This window comes from Hipposideros armiger, unplaced genomic scaffold (genome assembly GCF_001890085.2).
Source record: "Hipposideros armiger isolate ML-2016 unplaced genomic scaffold, ASM189008v1 scaffold_1426, whole genome shotgun sequence".
NCBI classification, from domain to species: Eukaryota; Metazoa; Chordata; class Mammalia; order Chiroptera; family Hipposideridae; genus Hipposideros; species Hipposideros armiger.
This window is the reverse complement of record NW_017732776.1, coordinates 35,011-62,608: the sequence shown is the minus strand read 5'-3', so window position 1 is coordinate 62,608 and position 27,598 is coordinate 35,011. Positions and strand designations below refer to the sequence as shown.

Sequence of the window (27,598 nt, the reverse complement as noted above, 5' to 3'; positions counted from 1 at the left end):
GCACCCTCCTGAATTTGTTTTTCATTTGTACAATGAAATGGTTGAACTATAGTCATGCTCCACTTAACATTGGGGATACCTGAGAAATGTGTCATCAGGCGATTTCATTATTGTGTAAAGATCATAGAGTGCTCTTAAACAAACCTAGGTGGTATAGCCTACTACACACCTAAGCTATATGGTATAGCCTATTACTCCTAGGCTAAAAGCTTGTATTGCACATCACTATACAAAATAACATGAGACTAAATCAAGTACAAGACAAAATGATGCAATCAACAGACAGTAAACACAAGATGTATGAGGCTGCTGCTGGCCTAAAAAGGCATACCTTTTACAGCAAATTTTATTTTTATAAGTAGAAAAAGTTATGATAATAATAAATAATGATTAAAAAGTATAGTAAATAGTAAAACCAGAGGCTTTTTATAGTCGTTTATCATCAAGTATTGCATATTGTACATCATTGTATGTATTATACTTTTGTATCACTGGCAGCACAGGTTTCTTTCCACCAGCATTACCACAAACATCGATGTTAAGAACATCATTGCACTATGATGTTAAGAAGGCTACTATGTCACTAGGTGATAGACATTTTCAGCTTCATTACAATCTAATGGGACCACTGTCCTATAATGTGGTTCATCATTGACCGAAACGCTATACAGTGCATGACTATGTATTTTTCTGTTCCCTAAATGATTAATATTTTTGATAGAAACTACTCAAAAACTTACTAGGTTAAAACAAAGACCATTTACTTATCTCATTATTCAGTTATTTGGCAATTTAGATCTCTGCTCAGCTCACTCGTACTTGCAGCCATCTGCCAAGCAGCTAGGTGACAGATCAGGCAGTTAGCTGCAGGAACAGGACAACAGGGCCATGTGTCTGTTATCACTTGGAAAGCTAGCTCAGGCTCCTTTACATGGCATTGGTCAAGGTGTTATCAGAAAGAGTAGAAATACATGACCTATAGAGTCTTAGATTTGTAACTTGCACAGCTGCACTTTCAACACATGTTTTTGATTAGAGCAAACCAAAAAGTCAGCCTAAATTGAAGGTCTGGGAGAAAAAAATTACCTCTTGAAAGGAGAATCTGCAAAATACTGTGGCTATTTGTGCAGCCACCATGATAGCATGGGACAGGACAGTACAGGATAAAGTACATCTTTATTTCTAACAGTTTATATACATACATACATACATACATAAATATACACAAAATAGATTAATAGATAATAGTGTCACAACACAATTACTTTACCATTTCTCCCGAATTCTACTACTACTGAGCCCATTATTACTTATCACTGTTATTATTTTCACTATATTTGAGTCTTCGTTCAAGATATTTCATGGCAATAGTAATTGAAGGTATGTATAAATGTTATCCTTCCCATATACAACTGAAGACAAAGCAAATTTGGCAAATGTCCCTATCAGTGTCACTGCAAATCAATAAGTAGAAACCAATTATGTTTTAATCAATAATTTTTCAACAGACTTATAAAGCCTTACTTATTCTAAAAAAAGCCTTTCGATTTTGGTCATCAATAGGCAATTGCTTCTCTTAATATGAACCCTGAAATACTTTTACAGATTATAATTAAGAAAATTCAGACTAGATTTAAAACTTACCCCATAGATATTTTCTCCTGCCAGTTTCACCTGCATTTACATTTTAATGAACTGTATTACTGACGGAGAATTTTTTTGTATTTAAGAAAATACCACTTTTTTCAACAAAGTAAATATAAACTTGAAGTATGCTCACATTTAATCTTTTTTCCTATGATCATGAAGTTAAATGATTAACCAATGGATAATAGATCCATTCATTTATTAGCTACTTTCTTCACATAACAGTTAGTTTTACAATAATACCTGTGACTATTTGGAAAAGAAAATTACTGCCATTTGTTTACTAGTATCTTTAACAGATTTTAAAAAATGAATAGTTATTAGTTTTCTCAGAGGTAATACCCTTATTTGAAATGTTCCTTCAGTATTTATACAGAAACTATTTCATTTAAAGTGACTTGGGCTTCCTAACTTATTTCAGTAATGCCATGTTACATGTAAACTTTCCTGACTGCAAGGATTATTTTGTTGGCTTAACAAACTTGCAATAAAAAAGCATAATCAAAGTCATTTAAAAAATAATCATAAATGTTAATTCTACTGGGCTTTACTTTATTCCTAAAAGCATGTTTTTAATTTTGTGGTCTTTATGGTATCATCCAGCTTTAAAATGTTCTAATCTAGGTTGTAAAACATATATTCTAAAAATATTCCAGAAAGAGTATTAAAAATTTTGTGTTCTCAAAATCTGAATTATTTTCTAATTTATAAAATATTCTTTATATTTTCAATATGTTATTATTTCATATATATGTATATTTATTATAAAATAAATAATGTCTAGGGTATATGCCTTAATAAAATGTATATATAATTTTCTGGAATAAAAGTACTTATATAAAAGCATATTATTCAGATAAATATATTTTTACAACTTCCTATGGTGAATATTAAAAAATTAATATATATATTTATGCTTATTTTCTTTTTGAATTGAAAAGACAATAACCAAATGTGCTATTGTTACATATAAAGAAATATGTTAAAATACAAAATTCTGAAATATGTTTATATATGTATATATAGAAAAATTTGAACATAACAAAGAACTCATTTAAAATAATACATTGTGTATATAAAGAAATAAAACTGATATGATACAATTTTCTAATTTCTAAAAGTGAACAAAATCCAGTTAAATTTAAAGTATTTCTTACTAACACTGATTTTTTTTTTGGCACATTCATAGAGTAGTGTCAATTTTATTCATAGTGAAAATTCTTGATATTCTATAAAATAGAATACACATTCTGGATTTATAAAAATATTTTTCATATAGGTGGTTTATTTATATTTAGGTACAATCTGAAGATTAGTTACCAGTAAAATAATATTTGCTAACTCAGAAAACTCCATTCCATTCTGAATAAAATACATGCAACTACATAGTCTATTTACTAATGTAAAACATTCTAATGGGAATTCTCAGAGGTATTTTTCTCACTTTCCTGAATTAATCAAACTTAAAATATGACTCTCTATGCTTGTGACCCCAAAACTAGAAAGAAAGAGTTCTTGCCAGTTAGAAATTCTACACTGGATATTGTGTGTGTGTGTGTGTGTGTGTGTGTGTGTGTGTGTATTTTCACACCTCTATAGTTAATCATTTCTATTTATTTATCTTGCATTCTGTTTCTCTCTGCGTCTTTATTGGTAGAACATTTCTTTTCTTCACAATGTTTACTGACAATTTTTGGATTGCACATCCCAATTTCTCTGTCAAATGAATTTCAGGTAGTTGTTGTTTTTCCTTATCATTTAATTATCATTTCTCTAGGCAGGAGAAACAGTATTCTGGAGACATATGTTCATTTCAAAGAATTCCTGAGAAAGTGGCTAAAATACAGTTATAAAAGTAGCAATAGCACAAAAATTTATATTTTGTGTGTAAAATATTACAGTGCCTTTATGTTGGGCAAATTCAAACAGATACTTGATTAGTCACTTGAATGTGAAGAGTTGATTCTAAGTCTATCAACTTAAATGTTGGATAGAGTAATGATGAACCAAACCTCAATTACGATCAGTTAAAATTTAGAAGTAAAATTTTGGTTCAGCTAAGAAACATCATTTACCTTGTCTACTTAACATTTTAAGATTAATTTTCTCTGACAAGAAAGAAATGTTAATGAGAATTTCAGAATTTCAGATGTAAGGATACTTATTTCTCCCATCTGCACAATTAATTATGAAAAATAAAAATGCATAAATTATTATGATGATAGTTTGTCCTGTTTAAGTGGTTGTAAAGCTGGCAAAAAATTAGAAGTTTTTATGAATGAACTTCCTGGTGAAGCGACTAAGACATCAATTTAGTAATCAGAAAGTCTTACATTCTCTGTTAATTATCATCTTTTCTTCTCTTTGTGCCCTGAATACAACTAAAGGCCCAAAATAATTGATCAAACACAGACTTGTGGCTAATTGAACAATGCTGTCTAAATCATTTAATGCTTAATTATTACTTTTTTCTTGGATTTGACTAAAATTTCTCCTGAAAAGGCAGTTCTCAAAGATTTATTCAAAATCAGCACTTTTCTAACATGTAATAGTCAAATGAAATTTTAAAATGTAAATAAAATAAAAAACTTGGTTCAATGCTTATAACAACCCTCTTCCACATGTAGGTTTTTTTTGGAAGCAAATAATCTTAATCTTGAAAGATTAGAAATTCAGAGAAAAATGCATACACCAAATGAAAAGATTGTAATTTATATTATTCTACTTTTAAGAAAAGCATATAGCTTTTCCACACAAATCTACTTGTGAAAGACTTCATAACAGATTAAGGAACTTCTATCTGTTTTCATAAGAATTTGCACACACAGCTTTATTTTTCACTTCAATAAAATTTACTTTAAATTTTATTATATGCTACATATTGAAATACAACATACAGTAATGCTAGATCATTGCCCTCAAGGAACTTATAGATTGTTTGAACAACCAGTATGTAAACAAAAGATAATTTGCCCTCATAAAGTCACATCTGACATATAGCAAACCATAACAGAGGAGTTATCAATGATGAAAATTTTATGTTTTTCCAAATTAGATGGTCCTTAAAATGACAAGTGTACCAATATTTGTTACTCTAGAGAATAGCATGTGGATTTTAGGCATCCCTGCTTAGTAGAAGCAACAGAAAACAGTGCTTTATGATTAAGTAATAGTGAGATAAAATCAGGAACACTGTTAAAACAAACCACCAGTTTTTACAAATATAATTCAAATATCAAAGTTGAATAATCAAAATTAAAATAAAATACCACATGTTCAGATGAATATATATATCACCCTCTCTAAAAACTGTTTTTCAAATATTTCCTAACATTTTGCGGAGGTGACATGTTATAAAATATTTGAAAATTTTATACTCAGAGAATTTTTCATGTATTTTTTTATTTACAGCATAACATAAGTGGAAATTAATATCATTCTTCAATGCTTAAATCTTATAACTTTCTTATTCAGTAAACTGTATACATAGAAGATATCAGAAAAAGAATTCTGGAGAGATCCAAGATAGCAGAGTAGATACTGTGCACACTTCCTCCATGAACACATTAAAATTACAACTAAATTATAGAAAAATCATCCTAGAGAGCCATTTGAAATCTGGCTGAACAGAAGTTTTATAACTAAGGATATAAAGAAGAAGTTGAGACTGATAGGACAGGTCGAGACATGAAATGGGATAGCCGCAAACCTCTGTAGGGTGGTTGAGAACCGGGAGGGATGTCTCAGCCATGGAGATTCTCTCCAGAGGAATGAGAAACCCCACACCCACAATGGCCTCCCCAGCCCAGAATATTGGCGCCAGGAAGAGGAGTCCCCACCACATCTGGTTGTGAAATACAGTTGGGATTCCAACCATTCAGGTGAACAGAAGGCTACAGGAAACCCAGGCATCCTCTTAAAGGGCCTACACACAGACTCTCTCACTCCCAGGCACTCACCTTGGGCTCCAGCGGAGGGACAGTAAATCAGGGAGATGTTGGAGGCATACAAGGGTCAGACTGAGGTGTGTGGCTTAGGAGCAAGAGCTAGAGGACAGCTTCCATTTTCTCTGTGAGGGGGCTTCCTCCTATGCTGCTGGCAGGTGGGAGCCATCTTCCTGTGATGAGCCTCCCACCCCCCACAGGCCAAATCTAAATCTGATTGGCCTGGCAAACTCTGCTGCTCCACCCTGCTGACTCATTGGGATCCCACCTGACACAACTTGACCAACACCTGAGGCACTTTCTCCAAGAGAAGCCTGCACATCTGGCATTGCACTCTTTCATGAAAAAACTATTGGCGTCTGCAGGTCCCAGGAGGGCAGCAGCTGGCCACAATGTGTTCTGAGATATTTGCTGAGTAGCTCCAGGCTCAGCACTGGCACCAAACCAGAATTGATTTAACCAGTTGACCACAATTCTTGCCACTCTGGTGACTCCCTGAGACTCTGCCTCACCCAACTTGAGTATCAACAAGGCTTTATCATGGGGCTGAACCCAAAGGGAACTGACAGGCAGAAACAGGCCTTGGGGTGCCCTAGCATTTTGTGGAGTTACCCCAGGCCTGGTACTTGTGGCAGACATCCTCAGTTTGCAGTGTGGCCTCTCCCATGCACCTACAGGGTTAGCAAAGGCAAACAATCACAGATTTCTTTGTAGCTTTCACCAGGTTGTCTCCATCCAGTCATATGCAGTGAGTGACCTTGGCCTGCACCAGAGCACCTTGCAAGAGGCCCCAGAACCAACATACTTGGATGTTGGATTTAGACCATAACAGAGCAGTGCCCAATTAGCCCCACAAGTGACACAGCTAAGGGGGTAGTCTCAATAGGCACCAGACCCACTGGAGTAAATATCATCCAGTGGGGTAAGCCTCTCGCACAGCAGCATGCAAGCTGCGTTCATGGCCAAACCCCACAGCCCGGCAGCCTGAGGGTCAATCCCACCCACTGTCATACCAATAGCAATCAAAATTCAACCATAATAGGAAGGCACACAAAACTCACAGAAGGGAAACTCCTGAAGCACCTGGAGCAGGTGACTAGGGAGACTATGCCAGGGCCCTATAGAGCTCTTAGTGCATAAGGCCACCTGACCAAGACTGGGAGACATAGAATATCTACCTAATACACAGAAACAAACACAGAGAGGCAGCCAAAATGAGGAAACAAAGAAATGCATCCCAAATGAAAGGACAGGAGAAAAATCCAGAAAAAGAACTAAACAAAATGGGGCAAGTAACCTACCAGATACAGAGTGCAAAGCAATGGTTATAAGGATACTCAAGAAACTTAGTGAGAACTTCAACAGAGAGATAGCAAGCATAAAAAAGGACAGAGAAACCATAAGAAAGAACCAGTCAGAAGTGAAGAATACAATGACTGAAATGAAAAATGCACTATAAGGAATCACCAGCAGACTAGTTGAAGGAGAGGATCAAATCAGCAATTTGGAAGATAACGTAACAGAACACACCCAAAAGGAACAGCAAAAGGAAAAAAGAATCCAAAAAAAATGAGGATAATTTAAGAGACCTCTGGGACAACATCAAGAGTAACAACATTAGCATCATAAGAGTACCACAAGGAGAAGAGAGAAAGCAAGGAATTGAGAGCCTATTTGAAGAAATAATGACTGAAAACTTTCCTAACCTGGTGAAGGAAATAGACATACAAGTTCAAAAAGTGCAGAGAGTCCCAAGCAAGATGAACCCAAACAGGCCCAAACCAAGACACATCATAATTAAAATGCCAAAGGTTAAAGACAAAGAAAGAATCTTAAAACCAGCAAGAGAAAGGCAACTAGTAACTTATAAGGAAGCTCTCATAAGACTGTCAGCTGATTTCTCAACAGAAACTTTGTGGGACAGAAGGGGTTGGCACAAAATATTCATTGTGATGAATAGCAAGGGCCTACAACCAAGATTACTCTACCCAGCAAAGCTATCATTTAGAATCTAAGCACAGATAAAGAGCTTCTCAGACAAGAAAAAGCTAAAGGAGTTAATCACCACCAAACCAGTATCACAAAAAATGTTAAAGGGACTTCTTTAAGTTGGAAAAAAAATCAAAATTATGATTACTAATAAAATAGCAATTGCTATATGTCTGTCAACAATTACTTTCAATGTAAATGGTTTAAATGCTCCACTCAAAAGACACAGAAGGGCTGAGTGGATAAGAAAACAAAACATAGAAGAGAATCACTTCAGATTGAAAGACACACACAATAGGAAAGTAAAGAGATGGAAAAATGTATTTCATGGAAACAAAACAAAACAAAACAAAACAAAACAAAAAAGCTGGAGTAGTAATAACTATACCAGACAAAATCAATTTTAAAACAAAGGCTCTAACAAGAGACAAAGAAGGACCCAGTAATCCCATTTCAGGGTATCTAGCTGAAGAAATCAAAACCCTACTTCAATGGGACATGTGCATCTATATGTTCATTGCAGCATTGTTTACAATGGCCAAAAAGTGGAGGCAGCCTGGGTGTCCATCAGTGGATGAATGGATAAAGAGGAGGTGTTACACATATACAATGGAATAGTGCTCAGCCATGGAAGGGAATGAGTTCTTGCCATCTGTGGTGGGATGGATGGACCTGGAGAGTACTGTGCTGGGTGGAGTGTAAGACAGATGCAATGTGATTTTACTTATATGTGAAATCTAAAGAAGAAAGTAACAAACAAAACAGAAACAAACTCATAGATACAGAGAATATATTGATGCTTGCCAGATGGGAGGGGTTTTGGGGGGTGAATAAAAAGGGGGAAGGGATTAAGAAGTACAAATTTGTTGTTACATAGTAATCATGGGGGTATAGGGTATAGCATAAGGACTATAGTCAATAATATTGTAATAACTATGTATGGTGTCAGATGGGTACTAGATTTGTTGGGGTGATAGGTGGGAGGGGTTGGGGGCAGGGTAAAATGTGAAAGGATAAAGAAGTACAAACTGGTAGTTACAAAATAGTCATGGAGATGTAAAGTAAAGCACAAAGAATATAGTCAATAATATGGCAGTAACTATGTATAGTGCCAGGTGGGTACTAGGCTAGTCAGGGGGATAATTCCTGAAATTATATAAATGTCTAACCACCATGCTGTACACCTAAAATTAATATACAATAATATTAAATGTCAACTGTAATTAAAAAAATTAAAAAGCCAGTAAAAAGGGAAGGGGAATAAAAGGTCCACACTTCCAAGTAGAAAACAAATAAGTCACAGGGACGTAATGTTCAGTATAGGGAATATAGTCAGTAATATTGTGATAGTATGGTATGGCGTCAGATGGTTGCTGGGCTTATCATGGTGATCACTTCTTTAGGTATATAAGTGTAGACTAAATATGGTGTACCCCTGAAACTAATACCGTATTTCCCCATGTATAAGATGCACCCTTTTTCAAAAAATTTGGGGTCTAAAAACGGTGCATCTCATACAGCGGTTGTAGTTTTTTTACTTGCATTTCCCACTTTTTTCATGCTTGTGTTTGCACTCATACAACCACTGTATAAGATGCACCCAGTTTTTAGACCCCACATTTTTCGAAAAAGGGTGCATCTTATACATGGGAAAACACGGCATATTATTGTACAATAGCTATATTTACAAAAATCTTAAAATAAAAAAGAATTATTAAAAAATAAATAAAACAATGAAAAAATAATTTTTGAATGGAATAGCACACCCTTCATTATAGTTCTACTAAACAGGGGGTGGAAAATGGTAAAATAAATGTACTCATTGGTATACTTTTAATGTATAGTAAAATATTAAATATAATGCAATAATGTTAATAAGAACTGTCTGAGTATTATTACTATTATCTCTCTAAGCATGTTATTTTTCATTTCACCCTCCAAAACAACCATGAGCAAATGTTAGTGTAACAAAAAATAAATAAATAAATAATTCATGTACACAATATTCTATACATATTTAGACAAAGAAAAGATATTTTTTTGCATAATCATGAAAATGTCTTTTGATATGAACAAGTCAGAAAGTCAAATAGTATTGTGATGGCTTGAGATATTTGGATAGAACTATCCTTGTCATGTATTTTCCAGTTTAGATTAACATACATTTATTTTATTTATTTTTCTAAATTTTATAAAGAGTTCATTTTAGTAGATTAGGACCAAATAACTGGTCAAATCACAATGCATTTAAAGAATCCATATTATATATCTATCATGATTTTGACGGACTAATAGTAATTTTGAATGGCAGTTTTAATAACATAACTAACTACTGGGCTTAGGAAAGAATTCTTTTTTTTTTCTCATGATATTCTGAAGCAAACATGTTTTGCTTTGTCCATATATATCTACAAATCAACTTCACATTCTCAGGCTCCTCAGCTGTACACTTTACCTTTTATCTATCTTGTGCATTTACTCACACTTTTAACTGATAACCTCACACATTTGAAAACCAGAAATTGAAAATTATGAGCAAATTCAAAAATATATTTTAGACCTATATATTAGGATGAACTCACATAGTAACATCATTATTGCTATATACAAATTAAAATTTTGGAAAAAGTATATTGCTGCAATGTTTTAAGTTGTCAAAGCAGTAGTGACTGAAAAGCTAAACAAAACAAACAGGATATTTTGTAATAATTTTATACTTTAAATGTATTAAGTTATGTTTTCTTACTATACAAATATACAGAAAACAGATGAACCTCTTTTCTTCATAATTCTCTGTCTCTATTTTCTTTTCCTTTTCAGGTGATACAAACATCTACTATTCATGATGTTAAACAAAAATTTCACAAAGAATGTAAGTTTTATACAGACTTTTGAATTTATAATACAGTCTTATTTTAATCAAATCGGTCCAAATGTATCTGTAAGAATAAATTGCAATATTGTGATGGAAAGAGTGTGTGAAAACTGTATTTTAATGTGAAACTAAGAAATAATATTATGCTGACTACCATGAGCATTCTTGTATCTTACTCTCAAATTGATGCTTAATGCTCAACATTTTTTGGTTTTTCACGAAGCTGTTTTCAAGTTCATATTTGAACATTTTTCATTCTAATCGGATACTTCCTATATACAAAATGCTTTAATCAACATAAAGTACTTCTGTATATTTAAGCAAAATATTAAGCAGTTTTTATTCCATGTGTTTATATTTATCAATTTGATTCCACATAGAATACTTTATACATTTAAATTGCATTGTTTAATTTTGTTAATAGGTAAATAAATCTTATTAAGAAATCTATTATTATTTACTTGGGAATATTTTTATGAGGTTAGTTTAAATTAGATTTTTATTTTACAACTTTTTAACAAAGCTTACTCTTAAGTTAAACATACTGAAAATGTTTGTAATTACTAGGGAGCTTTTTTTTTTTAAGATTTTTTTTTTTTATTGGGGAATTGGGGGGATGGGAACAGCGCTGGGGAATTGGGGGAAGGGGAACAGACAAGTTGCTGTTGTTTTGTTCTTCAATCTAGTTGTGGAGGATGTTGCTTCACTGGCCCAAGTTGGCACCATCATTGCGCTCTTCCCATGTGAGGCAGATCAGTCGCCGGCTTCTGGACGGCCGCTCACTGCGGCTGCTGGCCGCTCACGCTGGCTGCTGGCTACATACGGTAGCCCATGGCAACCCACTGCCACAGGGAGTGCAGCCTATGCCGTCGCTGGCGACTCATGGCAGCCCAGCTCCAGGTTGAGCTGTCGTTCAGCATCTTAGCTGTGGAGGGCAGTGTCACTGGCCCTCATATGTGGGATCTGAACCGGGGCCCTCTGGCATCCCAAGCGAGTTCTTAACCATCGCGCCACTCGGCCGGCCCAGGAGCATTTTTTTAAATAAGCTTTTCTTTTACAGCAATTTTAAATTCGTAGCAAAGTGGTATATTCACATCAGAGCGGCATACATTTTTGCAATTCATGATTCTACATTGACATATCATTATTACTCAAAGTCCATAGTTTTTATTGGAGTTCATTCTTGGTGTTACATAATTTATGTGTTTAGCTAGGGAGGCTTTTAAATTCTTTGGATTGAGTTGAACAATGTTTCTTTTCTGAAAATATTCTTAAAGCTCACAAAGTAAAACATTAAATTTTTAATAACACCTTAGAGTAAATAGGTAGAACTGTTTTATTATTTTGCTTCAGGAAAAAATACAGAATATTTACTGAAAACTTTCTGTATATATGGCATTATGGGAGGCATAATGACTAAATAAAGGTAAAAGACATCTGCATTAGCCTTCAAAAATAGCCTCCTGGGTGAGATAATATATATAATATAGATATATATATTGTATTTATATTTATATTAAATATAGAAATCAAATAATGTATCTACAATTTTTAAACATTTTGGGGAAATCTAGAATTTTTAATAAGAACAGAAAGCCTAAGCAGTTTGGAATAGAATTATTTGAAATATGCTTCAAATTCTTGTAGAAGGTATATTCTGATATTTTACTATGTAAAGACATGTAAGATTTGAATATGCAGAAAAAAATTAAAAAGGTATCATAATAAGAAAAACAAAACAAAACAATATAAGAAATCAAAACAAAAGATCTGCCATGGATTAATTCTCTACTTTTAGCATGATAATCAAATTATTTGTCCATTTATGTCAATATTTTATAAATTATTGAAAAATATTTTCAACTCCAAATTTGCATCTTATCACATAATCTATGTGAACCATTTTACCCTCTTTTTCCCCATAAGCATTTCCAGTTTATTTACATTCTAAATGCATTTGTTTCCAGTTATTTATATCTTTGCATAAAATATGGTTCTCATTAAACTAGTATTTAATTAAACTCTGGGAAGATTTAGATCAATTTTATACAATACAATGGTTTCAGAATATTTAGATTGTAGTAATAAGTGAAAAGATATTTGAAAATGACTTTTTTAGTAGAAAGTAGAATGATGCAAGAAAATATTTGCATTTAAATCAATATGACAATAAACGAGGAAATGAATCAAAGGCTAATGTATGTGTAGAAAGAATTTGCAGTCACCTTGATGTGTGATTCTATGACTACTTTTATGAAAGCTTGTATCTACATATAGACATATATATACATAACAATTACACAGAATACTAAAATTTTAGAGCCAGAAGTTCTGTATTTATGTGTTCCAGAGACTGATTTCTATGTATTAGGAAAGTGAGTTAGGTAATTTGTGCAAAATTCGAGAACAGTCCAGTTTCAAAAATGGGCAATTGAATATATGTCAATAATATGGTTAGTTTTAATAGCTATATCAAAGCTTAACTTTTCTTGACAACTACTATTTTACCTTTCTAAGCTCAGTTCTAATCTTTAACAATTTTTCATAAATTGTAATGTTTTTCACTTTTTCAAAATTACCTTTATCTTGAAAGTATATCTATTACTTAAAGAAAAATAATATTCAGGAAATTTTGTCTTTATTATACTATATTTTAAAAACTTATTGGTCTTCAGGTTCTACAAAACACAGAAAAACAAAACCATTTCTTTGCTTGTATTACATTACAGAAAAGTATCTCAAAGTTAATTAAATTCGACATTACATTTTATATATTTTCCAAAGAGTAAAGGAAACCAAAAAAATGTTAACTCTAATAATATGTGACTGTATGTACAATGGTAAAAAAAAAAAAAGAATTATGTGTTGATTGCCTTCATATTTTATCTCTGTAGCATATTTTAAAACCAGGTAACATTGAATATTTTATTCAAGATTATAAATATATCACAATAATATACATCATAACTTTGTTGTATATGTGGTTATATTTATATAATTACAATTGTTAGATTTTTATGAACTTCTTCACTTTCTGACACCGAATTATTTTGTATTATACCATTTCCCATGGAGTTTATTTTCAGGCCTGGAGTCATAATAGGAATTGTTAATCTTGTAAGAAAACAAACAAACAAACAAACAAACAAACAAACAAACAAAAACTGTTATCAGAAGACTGGTTTCCTGAGGAGAGAATGCCCCTTACATGTCTTTTATCTGTCACCTTTGCTCTCTAAGGTGTTCTGAATGATCTTGATTTCTTGTCTGCCTACTATTTTTCTGACTTCTGTCAGCTTTACATTTTTCTTAGTTTTGTTTTGGAACTTTTTTATTGTGATTTTTCTTTTCCTGTAAAATGACATTCATATGTTTTTCCAAGGATCATAATTTTTCAGTTCTGCTTTGTTATAAGAGTCATATTTTAGATTACCCTGGTGACACCAGTAATCAGACTGGTGAGGAAATGGAAAGGGAGGAAACTACAATTGCAATCTTAGCTTTTAAGGCAAAAGGGAAAGAGAGATGTTTTTTATGAAAACGAAATAGCTATTCAACTATAAATTATATATGTGCATATGAGTACACACAAATATATTACTTTCATCTATTTCTCCTCTTCTCATTTTAAATACCAAAAATGGTGAAATGCCCTCAGCTACAAATCCTCCACTGGTCTTTCTTTATCTCCGTCTATTTATCCATTACCCCTTAAAAGTATTGTACTTGCTTGTATCTTGAAGTCTCTCCTGGAGTGCTTCAGTCATCTTCACATTCATATCTCTATATATCACCCTCTATCCACTCCCATCTTCTCAAAAATGTTCCAGAGAGGAATTAAGCCTTTTCAAAACTGAGCTGAAAAACTGGGAATTATATAAATCTAGGTGACAATCTGACTAAAAATTATGTGAATATTTTTCTAAGAATATTATCAGAAAAGTTTTTTTTTAAAACTACATACACACACACACACACACACACACACACTTCTTACATATTCTTGCTGAGGAGCATTACCTTATTTCATGTTATTCATTTCAAACACTATTCCATATATTCTTTATTTTAAGTGCAATTTACTCTCTCTTGGGATACAGTATGGCTTTATTAGAATAATAATTGTAAATATTTTTGGAAAATAATAGAACTTACAAGAAGCCACAGGCATCTATTATACAGATATATATATATATATATATATATATATATATATATATATATATATATACACATATATATATACATATATATAGTTATATGCTAATTTAAATCTATAATGATGTATTCAATTTTGTGGATTTAATTACTCAACAATCAAAATATTTGCCAGAATAACAAGTAAATTCCAGCGAAAAAAATCTTGTCTGAATGTTAAATGTGATTTTGCTATTTTTATCATACTAGAAATGACTTAAATTCCTATAGTTTACACCTCTAAAGAGAGGGATGAATGTGATAGTATTCATTGATAAAATACACAATGTATTAATAAAAATAAAGAATTGTCAAAGCAAAAGTATAGGGAACATAGTCTTTAGGAGCTGTCATTCCTTGTTTTAAACCAAGGAATCTCTAACAGAAACTAGAAAATACCATTGCTGTACAAAGTTGTATAAAGGTAGTATTTCAACTAAATAGCTTTTTAAAAAAACAACCATTTCTTTAAAATTTTTAAAATTTCTATGGATTTTGTAGCTAAAGATGGTTCCCTATTACAACAAGATAAGGTGCTGTGAAGGCATTTCAATATCATGCATAATCTTTAAAAACAAAATAGCCACAGACCACTTCTATGATTGTTTAGTGGAGATAAATACCATAATTATAAAATAATGAAAATCTCACTTTATTGTTGGGTGAGATATAAAGTCCAATGAAGTTTTCAAGAATACTGAATGAGATTCAATTTTTATGAAGTAACAAATCATATAGCATTTAGTAAATATTTTCAAAGTTATATCAAAATTTATATTTTCAAAGCTTGTACATAATTGACAAGACTAACCCTGTGAGATTTTAATTCAGGTTGTGGACATAAGGAACATCCAAACATGTACAGAGAGTTTATAAGAGTTTATTTGATCCAAATGAGGACAAGTGTTGGAATAGCAAGATATCAAATGTTCCCAAGAATAGCAGTTTTGCAGCTTCTTTTATGCATTTGAAATTAAGGAGGGAACCATAGGGAAATTACCTGGAGGGAGTCATAAAGAGATTACAAGGAGATTACATGGGAAATTAGGGAGGGAATTGTAAAGAGATTACTTGAAGATTAAAAGCAAGGCAGGGATTAGATTACAGGATAACTAACAAGATTATGTGCTTTCTTCAGGGTGGTTAAGGCTTATTTCAATTGTGTTAACCTAGATACACAGGAATAATGGACAGGGTTTACTTAAGGCAAAGAAAAACATTTTACTAAAGAAGTTATATGCCTGGGTATGACTACCCACCATGATTTACCCAGTTAGGATTTTATGATCAGATCACTTTGTGATGTTACTTTCTATAGAGCTCCTTTTGTTGTTCACATGGTGAGCATATGTAGCAAACAATTGACAAATAGTTTCTAGATAATTCATTAAAAATATATTGGACCCTTATTTAAGACTAAAATTTTAATACTTTTTTTTTCAGAAATTTTTAAGTAGTAAATGCTCTGTAGTGTTTCTAGCTTATTTTTTTCTTTTAAATCATCAAAATAAATAGGGATGCCGTGATATTGTGTTTAATATTAATTATATATATATATATATATATATATATATATATATATATATATATATGTATATATTTGGTCTTTGTCCACTTTCTGGCACAGAGCTTTTTTTTTTTTTTTTTAAAGATTTTTATTGGGGAATTGGGGGGATGGGAACAGTGCTGGGGAGTTGGGGGAAGGGGAACAGACAAGTTGCTGTCGTTTTGTTCTTCAATCTAGTTGTGGAGGATGTTGCTTCACTGGCCCAAGTTGGCACCATCATTGCGCTCTTCCCGGGTGAGGCAGATCAGTCGCCGGCTTCTGGACGGCCGCTCACTGCGGCTGCTGGCTGCTCACGCTGGCTGCTGGCTACATATGGTAGCCCATGGCAACCCACTGCCACAGGGACTGCAGCCTACGCCGTCGCCGGCGACTCATGGCAGCCCAGCTCCAGGTTGAGCTGTTGTTCAGCATCTTAGCTGTGGAGGGCAGTGTCACTGGCCCTCATATGTGGGATCCGAACCGGGGCCCTCTGGCATCCCAAGCGAGTTCTTAACCATCGCGCCACTCGGCCGGCCCTGGCACAGAGCTTTTAAAACTTGGAATTTCCTAAGTGATGAAAGCAATAAAGTTCCTTTTGTTATGTTAATGAGGTGATTTTTTTTCGGACAATACCTAAGGGGCAGGGGTGGGGAAGACTGGTTGCCAGGAGAACCAACCTTGTGATTAGAGCATCCGGACTTTCAGTCTCACCCTCCACCTCTGGAGAGGAAAAATGGACTGAAAGTTGACTCAATTGCCAATGGCCAATGATTTAATCAATCATACTTATGTAATGAAGCCCCCGTAAAAACCCAAAAGGACTGGGTTCAGAGAGCTTCCTGGTTGGAGAGCAGGTGGAAATTTGGGGAGAATGGTGTGCTCTGTGAAGGCACAGAGACTCAGAGAACTTTTCCCATGCCTTGATCTATGCATCTCTTTCATCAGGCTGTTCCTGAGTTATATCTTTTTATAATAAACCAGTAATCTAGTAAATAACACATTTCTCTGAGTTCTATGAACCATTCTAAGAAATTAATTGAACCCGAGGAGGGGGTCATGGAAACCTCTGATTTATAGTCAATTGGTCAGAGTGCAGGTGACAACTAGACTTGGAACAGGCATCTGGGTGTTGTAGGACTGAACAATTAACATGTGGAATCAGATTATATCACTATGTAGATAGTATCAGAAATTACTTAAATTGTAGGACACTGTCATGGTGGTGTCCTGAGCATTTCTTGTTGCTAGTGGGGGAAAGATCTCCCCCCAAATATACATGTTGGAATTGGGTACAAAACCCAAAATAGATGCTTAAATATTACATAAAGAAAGACATCAGAAATAATACCACTGTTAAATTATAATGGTAATGTATGGAATTTTTCTACTCACACTTTTTGTATGAATTAGTAATACATTTGTCAAAGCTGGTAAATATTTATTTGTGTCTAAAATTGGAGGAAGCTGTGAAGAGAAAGGGAAATTAAGGGAAAGCTCTTTTTTTTAATATTTGTGTTATAGTTCTCCCTTCTTTACTCAAATTGAGGTGTCTTTAATTATTAGTATCCTTGTGATCTTCCAACATTATCCCTCAGAACCATAACTTTAGTTTTCATTAGCATCCCTGGGCTGGAGAACTCTACTTTTACTGGATAATCTATTTCCAAAACCTCCAAGATATATGTCCACATAATTGTCCCTTGATACTTAAAATCTATATTCCTCTCTGAAACGAGTCTCTCTTTGTTAAACTCCATGTTTTCTGCGAATGACTATAACATCGTTATTTACTTTATTTCTTGGATATTTGTACACTTTTAAAAAGTTGTTCATTAAGTAGAAATTGTCTCTTAGGTAGAGTATCCCTATTCCTTTCTCTCATTTGCTTATATTACTTGGAATAATCTTTCCGTCTTTATATATCTTCACTGATTTATTGAGGCATAAATGCCCTTTTGTTCTCTATGAGAATTTCTCTGATTTCTCCTATCTATAGTCCCATTTTTAACATTTAAAATTGTAGCCAACATCAAAGTTGAGTACTTGTTTTCAAATACTGTGCCTTATAATATCTTTGCGTGTCCTATAGTAGCAGTAACGGTGACAATGTATGTTCCAGTTTGAGATTTAAATCTCTCATGTAATTCAATTTAACAGTGTAGTTTAGCTTGAGGTTTTTTGAAAGTTTTTCTTCTGTTTGCTATTTCCCAAAACCTTAATGACTCTATTTATTATACATTTACTGTGCATACCAGTATTAGTGGTTCTCTTTATTATGCATACCAGTTTCTTTCTTATTTTATTTTTTTATTAATTTCAGGTGTACAAAACAAATTAGTAAATTTAATGAAAAAGTAAAAGATCTGTACTTAGAAAATTATAAGACACTGAAGAGAGAAATTAAAGAAGATACGAATAAATGGAAACACATACCATGCTCATGGATAGGAAGAATTAATATAGTTAAAATGTCCATACTACCTAAGGCAATATATAGATTCAATGCAATTCCTATCTAACTACCAATGACATTTTTCATAGAACTAGAACATATAATCCTAAAATGTATATGGAACCAAAAAGACCCCGAATAGCCACGGTGATCTTGAGAAATAAGAACAAAGTGGGAAGTATCATGCTACCTGACATCAAATCATACTACACTGCTATAGTAATCAAAACAGTATGGCACTGGCATAATAACAGACACATAGATGAATGGAACACAATAGAGACCCCAGAAATAAATCCATACCTATATGGTCATTTAATCTATGACCATGAAACAAGAATTTATGTTGGGGCAAAGACAATCTATTCAATGCATGGTACTGGGAAAACTGGACAGACACATATAAAAACATGAAGCTGGACTACCTCCTTACACCATATATGAAAATAAATTCAAAATGGATTAAAGACTCAAATGTAAGATTCAAAACCTTAAAACTCCTAGAAGAAAATATAGGAAGTAAATTTTCAGATATTACTCTTAGTAATATTTTTACTCATGTATCCCCTTGAGCAAGGGAAGTAAAAGAAAAAAATAAACATATGGGATTACATCAAACTAAAAAACATTTTCACAGAAAAGGAAACCATCAATAAAACAAAAAGGCATCCTACTGAATGAGAGAAGATATTTGCCAACAGATACATTTGATGAGGGTTTAACATCCAAAATTTTGCATGCCAGTTTCAATGATTCTGTTTACTTCAGACCACACACATACCTGGCTCAATGACTTGAAAGAAGTCTTCTACATCTGCATAAGATCCACTCCTATCCCTGAAACTGTTAGGAAGAAGGTAGGCAAGAGCATAGGAAGGGTGGGCCATAATGCAATCAGCCTTTGTACCACCTAGGTCTCCAGGGACTGCTCAGATCCAACTAATTTTGTGGTTGAAACATCCTGATAAGAGTGAAGTAAAATCCAATCAGAATTATCTGTTTTTTAAGGGCAGCACAGAATGTCAAAGTTTACCCTTGGTTTAACTGTAACCTCATTATAATACAGTTAAAATAAATTAGCATTGTTGTTTAAACCACCCTCTCCCACCCACCCGTGGATTTTTCTGTGTGTGTTATGGGCAAGGGCATCTCCAGAAAGGAATGGGTTATATAACCTACACATATCAATCAAACGACCCAAGTCTGCACCTCACACGCAGAACTGGCCCACAGCTAACAATATAGGCTCAAGTCTGAAACCCTTTGGTGCCATTGTCTCTCTTAACTTGGCCCGCTCTTCCCTTAGAACATATCTTAATAAACTTTCCTTACTCTATACCTTCATGTTTGCTGATCTGTTATTCCTTACTGAGTTGGCAAAAGGACCAAGACATTATTCCAGTAACATAGGTATCTTGCATTAACATTTATAATAACACAAGTAATATAATAGTTTTATCAAAGACTCTGTGTCACAAATTTCCTAAAATATGTCCATGTAACAATTTTTTTTAAACACTCACAATTCTATGATGATCTAGTAGTATTACAAATGAAAGTCTTCAAAAAAAGATTAGATAACTTACCCAAATTCACATAGCTAATAAGAGGCAAAGCTGGAAGTTAAACTCAGGGAATATGACTCTGTACCCTGTACTCTAACCACTAACTTCCATTGCCTCTGTTTCACTGAGTGATATTTTTCATTAATTTCTTCTGGTAGAAATCCAAATAATACCTGTTTATTTTACTTGGGAAAGGCTAACATTAGTTCCTGTTTGCAAAAGAGAATAAACTAGAAATTTAGTTCTATAAATTATGTAATCACTAATAGTGCTATCAATCTAAGCATAGTTCAGAATTTGTTACAGTGACTGAAATCCCTGTCTAATACCATGTGACAGCATAAGACCAACTATTAAATTAAAAATTACAGTTAATAAAAATAAAAGGAAAGAATGCAAATATGGCTGAAAGTTGCTAATCGTATTTCTCCTATAAGATTGATCTAAGAATTAGCAGTATATGAACTGAAATTAAAAAAAAAAGAATGATAATCAGCTGAAGTGTAATTTGTACACTAACTGTGTCATAAAAGAAGTTGCTGAAAGAAAAAGCAAAATCATTTTGCTCATGACTTGTGCATTATCTATTAGTTAACAACACCATTAGAAAGTTTCAATGATGTGTATAATCCACTGGACTACTTGACTTCACTGTTCCCAGAAAGAGCCCTGGGAAGAAAGCAAGAGAAGGAAGAATGAAATTAGCAGACCAATTGTAGTTTTAGGCACATGAAGGGACATATAATTTATTGTGGCAGTTGAAATGCATATAAACCTTTGCCAAAACGCTGGAGGATATAAACAATGCTAAACTTTGAAAGGTTCAAGGAGAGTAACTCAAAACAAAGATAACAGAATGGAAGGATTTATCACATATTGTATAGAATAATGAGTGTTCTCTAGGTAATTTAAAAGGAGCCTCTGAGACAAGGCTGTAGAATTCCCTGATCTCTCAACAAAAGAACCTAGAAAAATGATAAATGCAACCAAGGAAAAAAAGTGGCAGAATGCTTTTCTTAAAAATGCCCTCTATTGCTAACAGAAGGAGTAGCTAACATTCTCCAATAGTTTTTTGGCAAAAGGAATTATGAGCTTTGGTAATAATTTATGGAGAAATGGAGTAATTTGACAAGTTATTTATTCTTTGGAAGCAAAGTTACATTTTATGAAAAAACTATGGGAATTAAGTGGCTGTTCACCTCCTAAGAATTTAATTTCTGAGGTTCAATAATATCCTTTTACTTGTAGGCAGCAATATCACCATTTTTTAAAAAAATTACATGTAGATTTCAAGAGTGAGGTAAATTAAAAAGCCTGTTAGTGTTGATATTCTGGTCATTGAAGAAATTCTAACAAATGTGCCAAGTTTACACAAAGAAACTGGATTATATGCCTCCCTCCCCCTCTGCTGAAAATAACAAAAGAGTTCCATCAGTTAGCTGCATCCTTGATAAGCTTCAGACAAAATATTTCAGGAAGAGAGTGATAGTTCATAAATTATATTTCACCCATTTAAACTTTAAAAGGATTTTCAAAATAGCTCTTCATTTAGCATACTGTATACATACTTTAACCATTTTTATGCCACATATTATTAATTTTTCTTCAGTTTTGAGAAAGAATCATAATTTTGAAGCCCAATAATATTTGATAATTTACAAAATATTATTTCTAGAAAATGTTTTATAAGTTTTCACATGATTATCTTACAACATAATGGTTTAAACTGTTTGTATTATCTATTTCATCTTTTAAAAACACTGGGTTTTTTTTTTTTTGCTACCTGAGTCACAAAAATGTAATTATTTAATTCAACTTAATTCAAGAAATAGTCATTAATCAAGTTAAATGATCAGGTACTATGCTACATTACTAAAATATGAGTATTCATAATGTAGCCATCAAGAATTTCTAACATGAAGACACACACATGTGTGTATACATATATGTACACATACAAATTGAATGATATTCTGGAATTGAATAATGTTGAATGCATTAGTTAAGAATTATGAAAATTTTATTTTACACTAAAATTAATCAGTGTTAGTCTGTGTGGCCACAGATCTTCTATTGATGTTAAAAGTAGTTGAAGGGTCATTTCCAGCTCTTTTTCTTAAGTGTATTTCAAAATAGTATCACAACTTTATATGTTAATAGAAATATTAAATCATAAAAAAACATAATGCTAGAGGAAGATGACTTCTCTAATCTTGAAATCTCAAAAAATAAACCAAAAACATTTGCTCTTAACGTGGCAAGTTGAGATAAAAAACAAAACAAAACAAAAAACCTAAATAATGTATCATCCACCAACATGACATTAAGAGCTGCAAACGTACTGAAATAAAAATAAAGAAACTTCATATCAAATCTCCCATTATGCTATGTCATATGTACTGTAAATCACAAAGTGTAATAATACATTGTTCAAAACATAGTTTCTTACTATATCTCATTAATGTTTTCCACTTTGAAATTTACTAAAGGCATATAGAATACTACAATTGTGTTGTCTCTAAGCCCTCTTACGTGACTAAATGGTCTTTTCCATAAATATATCTCTTAAATTTCTTAAGCCAGTGTTTTCTTTGTGGCTTCAATATAAACCACAATAGAAACTACTGGCATATATTAATGTGCCAGTATTAAAAATAGACCTCATCCCACTGTTACTATTAGGTTGTTGGAAAAGTCATGACGTATTTTTTCTATGTTTTTCGTTGCAAAAATGCTTCATGACTTTTCCAACAACCAACACTTTAGAATACTGGTCAAATTTACATTGTTGTACACTTAATGCCATCAGATACTCACAGAAGTGTTGGGAATTCTTTACCTATGTGATATATGATTGTTTGCAGTGTCTCAGGAGATCAAACTATGAGGAAGTGTTGGCTTTTTTGCCAGTCAAGTTTCATGAAATAAAACTGTCATCACTCATACAATTCCTAAAGTGCATGAGGTGTGATCCTGTTTGTAAATTGTTTTGTTTCTCATTATAGCATAGCATTTAAACCTTTGACACTGATGTGCAATGTCAGGATTATTTTGATTCATCTTTTACGACATGGCTATGTTTCCCAAGCCTGATATTATGAAATGATTTTCTTTTGTAATCCTCAAGCATCAAAATGGTTGGGTTAGCAATATTTGAACTTCAGCAAACATTATAGATGCATCAAATATTAGAACAGATAGTGTATCTACAGCAAATGATTGATTTCCAATTTATATTTGAATATGTGACTGTGAGGACATTTAAATTTCCAAGGAACATAGATGTCTAGACAGTGAGAAAGGCTAGTCATCATACGCTAAAAAGGAATGCTATCAACAGTGTGAATCCAGGAAGCACACAGAGCACTAAAACCACTGGTTCAAAGTCAAAGGTCATCTCTCCAACTTTAATGAACATTCAATTTTCTTTTTTTTTCTTTTTCCAATTTAATTACACATCTGATTAAATTGCATTCATTAACAGGATTGTGGACATAATGCAGGATGAGTAATATAAAACAACCAAGGGAGCTTATTAAGGTACAGCTTGAAATAGCGTTAGTCTTCTCTCATTATTGAGATTTTCTCCCTTATGGAAATTTGCAGAAAGATGGAAGCATCACAGTGTCATTCTATGTAAACAATCTAAAAACAAGCACGTGATTTTTTTAAATGAAATATTATTGATACTTCATTATTGTAAGAAATTATCTTGAAGGGAATTGTTTTATACATCTCACCTATGTAGTTGAAAATTATTTTATTTTTCACATTTCATAAACCACTTTATATTCAAATAATTACTCAGATCCTATTATAAGTTTTTTAAAAATAAAAATAATCTCATTGTTAAATCCAGATGGACTAAATTGTATCACACTATTTTTTATAATCCCAAAAGATAATAGTGTGCCAATATCTCATTTTCATGTATGATTTTTGTTTGATTTGTATATACTTTGTTGGCAGAGCATCAGATTGAGTAAATAAAATTATTTTTGCAATGTCATAAGGGCTTCACTTTTTACTATAACAAAATGATTTATAAGGTAAATTCCTAAAAATATAAAAACTTACAAAGAACAAAGCATTATCCATCTATTATTAACATTTTTACTAATGTCTAGAAATACCTGTGTGTCTTTATATATAGTTTCACATTTTGTGAACATTGTTATCTAATAGTTTTCCCTATAAACATATTTTGTTTATATATTTTTGCATAAACATATCTACATGATGATATATTTCATCTACACAATCAGGATTGGTGGAGATGTACTTTTGCTTGGGTGTGTGATGTACATTCTCTGGATACACATTCTAATTCCTTCTACAAAAGCAACATATGTTCATTTATTCAACAATATTTGTTGAATATTGAAAACTATTTATTGAACATATACTATGTATCATGCATGGTAATATTCACCAGAATAATTAATGTCTGTGAACTTCTTTAGTTATATTTGTAAGAATAATAGGAAAATAAAAAGCTGTTATAAAGAATTAGCTCATTTGAAATCCTAAGATGTATTGCCAAGTTTTCTCTTCCAATTTGTAGACCTCAAATCAGTGCCTCAGAATGTCTTTTGTCACCTTTCCTCAATAAGGCTGGATACTAACAGCTTATTAATTTAGATAATTATGAGTGGAGAAATATTTTATGAAGTATTAGATTCCATTTTTTGGATCATTAGTGAATTTTTTCATACCCTTATTTGCGATTTAAATGCATTTTTTCTGGAAATTGCTTGTTCATGGTCTTTAGACACATCTTTGTCAATTTAGATGTTTTTGTTGTTATAGTATCACATAAAGTCTTTATAAATTAGTATACAGGTCACAGACACATTTTCCCACTTTTGCTGGAAAATTAAATTTTATAGATCTAAATTAATCAATTATTTATTTTTTGTTTCCTGTTTTGTGTGGCCTGTTTAGAAGTATTTTCTTCCTCTAATTGTTAAAAATGTTGATTTATATTTTATTTTTACATTTGTAAGTTATAGTTTTATTTTTCACACAGACATTTTTTAATATCTGGAATTTATCCTGGTATAAGGAATGGAATACAATATTCTAATGAATTTATATAGCTACTTTCTCTGTTTTAGATATAGTTGCATTATTTGTTTTTTAAAACTAATATCTAAATCTTAGAGAATTAATTTTACTTCAAAAATATTTCCTTAGTCATTTATTTTATATCATTTCTCCATTCTTTTGCTGATAATTTTGATCAGGTGACTTCTTGACAACTCTTTAGTTTATTTTTTAGCATTCCATAAATTTGAACTGCAAACATTTGCAGGGACATAATACAAATGTTATAATCCAAATAGTTCTATATGACTACATTTTATTTGTTAATAGTTACCAAATATGAGCATGTATAGCACTATCTTTTCACCATTTATTTTAGTGAGCACTATTTCCCTCCTGAAATGAGTTAGAGTAAAATATTCATAAAATGAATCCACATTGACAAACTTTTTAATTATAGTACCATCTAAAAGATAACAGAATAAAATTATGTGGTATTGTGGCAGTGGGCGCTAGACAAAGGCCTTCCCAGACCACGTGGTCACTAAGGATTTTGCGTGGGCTTCAGACAAAGACATTCCTGGGCTATGTGGTCAGCAAGACCTCCGTGTTTAATATTTCCAAATTCCTACCTCACCCAGGAGCCAGTCAGGAGCTGGCACAATGACCACATGTTCTAATAATAAATCTTAGCTGCCAACCTAAAAACTTCAGGGTATATAACCCCGAGTCCCGCCTGAATCAGGGCTCAGCCTCTGGATGTGAATCTGCTCAGCCAGTGCCGGCATTAGTAAAGGTTGCTTCCCACGCCTTGGTGTCCTGTCTCTTTGTTTGGGTTCCCCGCAACAGTATTATATATGTACTATGTACATTTTAATATACAAATATTAGGTGTGTGTGTGCGTGTGTATGTGTGTACTCATATGTGTGCATCTGTGTTTTCATATGTTAGGGCATTGTCATAAAATAAATATATAGTTACATATTTACCTTTTCTACTATAGAGCCGAGAATGTATAAAGATGATATAGTCTGTTTTCAGAAAATTATCAAATGCTTCTATTTGAATTAAGCAATCATTTCTGACTATTTTTAGTGCAAACAAAATGTTTTTAGAAACTCCAAACAATAATTAACAATGCTCTTAACTACAGGCTATCTTAGTTTCCTATCACAGTACCTTTTGAGTTTAAAAGCTTGTGTCAGTCATTTTCAACATGTACCTAAATAATGTAAAAAGTCAAAAGGAAAAGATTTAATCTAGAAAGAATATTTTAGGTGGACATTCTACAGTATTGTTTTGCGGTTGACTGAATGTTTATCAAGTGAAATCTATATATTTTGTAACAATCCACAATACATCGTTCATCTCCTTTTAAAATGTAAGCACTTTTTCTCACATAAAAACTCCACCTACTACAAGTTTCATGTCATTCTAGTATAATACCTTTCAGTTTTTTTGTTTGTTTTCTACTTACCTACCTGACCTTTTTCTATTTTCTTTGAGAGCTATTGTATCAATCAGGCTTACAGATTATTTCCTTCATTCTAAGCCCTGGCGTTACATTGAAAATTACATCTAAAATGATAACCACCCAAATATGTTAATCACAAAATGATTTGGTTCTCTGGAATTTTTACTTGCTCTCTGCTTTAAGTCTTTACCCGCTTATTCACACCATGAGATTTCCCATTAGTTATAATTTACTTTTAATATGTGAAACTCTGAACAAACCACATGACCATCTACCATTCCAAATATCTCACTCTTGCTTCAGAACTCCCCATTTCTGGAACTTGCTGAGATTATATATAGTCTCTAGAATACCACCTTTCTTCTGAAGTGTTATCTAGCTTAAAACTGTATTTTATACTTTATCTAAATTGCTCTCTTACTGGTTGATCCATGTGAAGCTCTTAGCTCCATTATGCCATTCTCTCTACATAGTCTTAGAAGATTCAGTCCTTTAACTCCCATTTTTTCTATATCTTCAAATGCTTCTTTCTTCTTTTATCAAGAATTTCCTGATTTACACACCACTTATAGCAATGCCATCATTCCTTCACCTATCCATCACTTAGCACTCACTTCAGAACAGATTTCTTTGTCAGCATTCCACGATCCTTCTAAGGTACTGGCAGTTTTTTTGTTTGTTTGTTTTTTTTTTCTTTTTGCCAAAGCAGTGGATCATTTTTGGTCATGTGTAACTTGAACTGTAAATTACATTTGACATCGACACTACTTTTTCTTAGTTTGATTCCTTTTGTTTGATTGTAAGTCTATGCCTGCTTGATTCTAAGATATACTTTCTTTGTATTCTCTCACCCCTCATTCTC

General features: G+C 32.7%; 1 protein-coding gene across 1 annotated transcript in view; it reads left to right on the top strand.

Moving 5' to 3' along the window:
- The window catches only part of TECRL (trans-2,3-enoyl-CoA reductase like), a gene marked incomplete at its 3' end in the record, with an annotated part of 77,380 nt that overhangs the window by 19,495 nt on the left and 30,287 nt on the right, over nucleotides 1–27,598 (top strand). The window contains exon 2 of the mRNA XM_019633876.1: nucleotides 10,401–10,452. Coding sequence (XP_019489421.1) covers nucleotides 10,401–10,452 — 52 coding nt within the window. The remainder of the gene's footprint in view (nucleotides 1–10,400; nucleotides 10,453–27,598) is intronic.